General features: G+C 34.0%; 1 protein-coding gene across 1 annotated transcript in view; it reads left to right on the top strand.

Annotated features, from left to right (window-relative positions):
• Positions 1–212: 212 nt before the first annotated feature.
• The window catches only part of LOC108623124 (uncharacterized), a gene marked incomplete at its 5' end in the record, with an annotated part of 1,510 nt that continues 414 nt past the window's right edge, over positions 213–1,308 (top strand). The window contains one exon of the mRNA XM_018021432.2: positions 213–1,250. Coding sequence (XP_017876921.2) covers positions 213–1,250 — 1,038 coding nt within the window. The remainder of the gene's footprint in view (positions 1,251–1,308) is intronic.

The raw sequence follows: 1,308 nt of genomic DNA, 5'->3' as shown, positions 1-1,308 counted from the left end.
TAAATCTTCGTTTTTTTTATGACAAAATTGAAGAGAATGAAAATAAAGATAAAAGATTGAATAACAATCTTGATAACGTGAAAAAACGCATTAAATTGGTGCGCGAAAATATAAAGTTACTGAAGACAGAATATCCGAACACGAAGAAAGTAGATGATAAATTTCTGTTCGTAACAAAATTTATTGCGCAAAATGTCCATATCTTAAAACAGCAATTGAAGTCAACATATGTTAAGTTACCTTGGGAAGAGATAGAGTTTTGCTTAATTAGTTTCGTATCCGCACACGTGAAACAACAAGAACTGAATTTCTATTATCGAGTCGTATTAAACAAAAGCAGAGTGCTTGATTATTTGGAGAGTTTTGCAGAAGTACTTGGAAACGTAAAGGAACCCGAGATGTTCACTCATCTCCTAAAAGGGGCACGGCCGGAAATTGTTGCAAAAGTAATCGATAATTATCCTCAATTCAAAGAATTGTACACCGACTATCAACAAATTAGAGACATCTACTCTTTACAAAAAATGAAGGATTATTTACAGCTGGCCTCATCGATTGATCCAAACGAGCAACAGAGACAAATGATGATTACAAGAATTTTACAAGTCGTCGGGGAATATTTAAATAATTCTTTGGAATTTCCAAAGTTATCCGATTCTACAAGGGAAGACCTGCTACAGTGGTTACCTGAAAACACGAAGAAAGTCGTTACGGATCTGTGTAACTTACTGTCAAATGCTCGCTCACTTGCGAGAAGAACAGAAATCGAAAAAAATACGGATGTTAAATCTTTTATTTGTCTTCAAAATGATATTAAGAAGATTGGCGATAAAGTCAGTACTATGCTTTATAAGGAGAAAATGAAAGTCATCGAGACAGTATATGAAAATATTGAGAACAGTGAGTCCTTGGATGAAATTGCAGAAGCATTCGTTAATGCTGATACTGAGTTAGATATAATCAAAAAAGAGTTCCAGATAACGGAGATCGATGAGCTTGTGGTCCTTATTGAAGAATTAAATAAGAGCATAACTGAAATGACTGAAGACCAGCAAAGGAAAATCGATGAACTCCAGTGTATAATCAATAATTGGAAAAATAAATGGAAAGAGATGAAAAATAATTACGTGAAGAGATTTGTTATGGTAGGAAACCTAATGCGAACTTTTTATATCACTGACAAAGACAGTAATACTGTTAGTAAAACGAAATCATATGCTAAGAAATTGTACAAGATACCGACTAATACAGTAATGAGTGACCTTGAAGAAATCTCTGAAACGTTGCGGTCAATTCTCAATGACCCCG

Source organism: Ceratina calcarata, unplaced genomic scaffold (genome assembly GCF_001652005.2).
Source record: "Ceratina calcarata isolate Rehan_Ccalc_2016 unplaced genomic scaffold, ASM165200v1 scaffold2501, whole genome shotgun sequence".
Classification (NCBI taxonomy): Eukaryota; Metazoa; Arthropoda; class Insecta; order Hymenoptera; family Apidae; genus Ceratina; species Ceratina calcarata.
The sequence above is the reverse complement of the archived record's forward strand: the minus strand, read 5'-3'. Positions and strand labels throughout refer to the sequence as shown.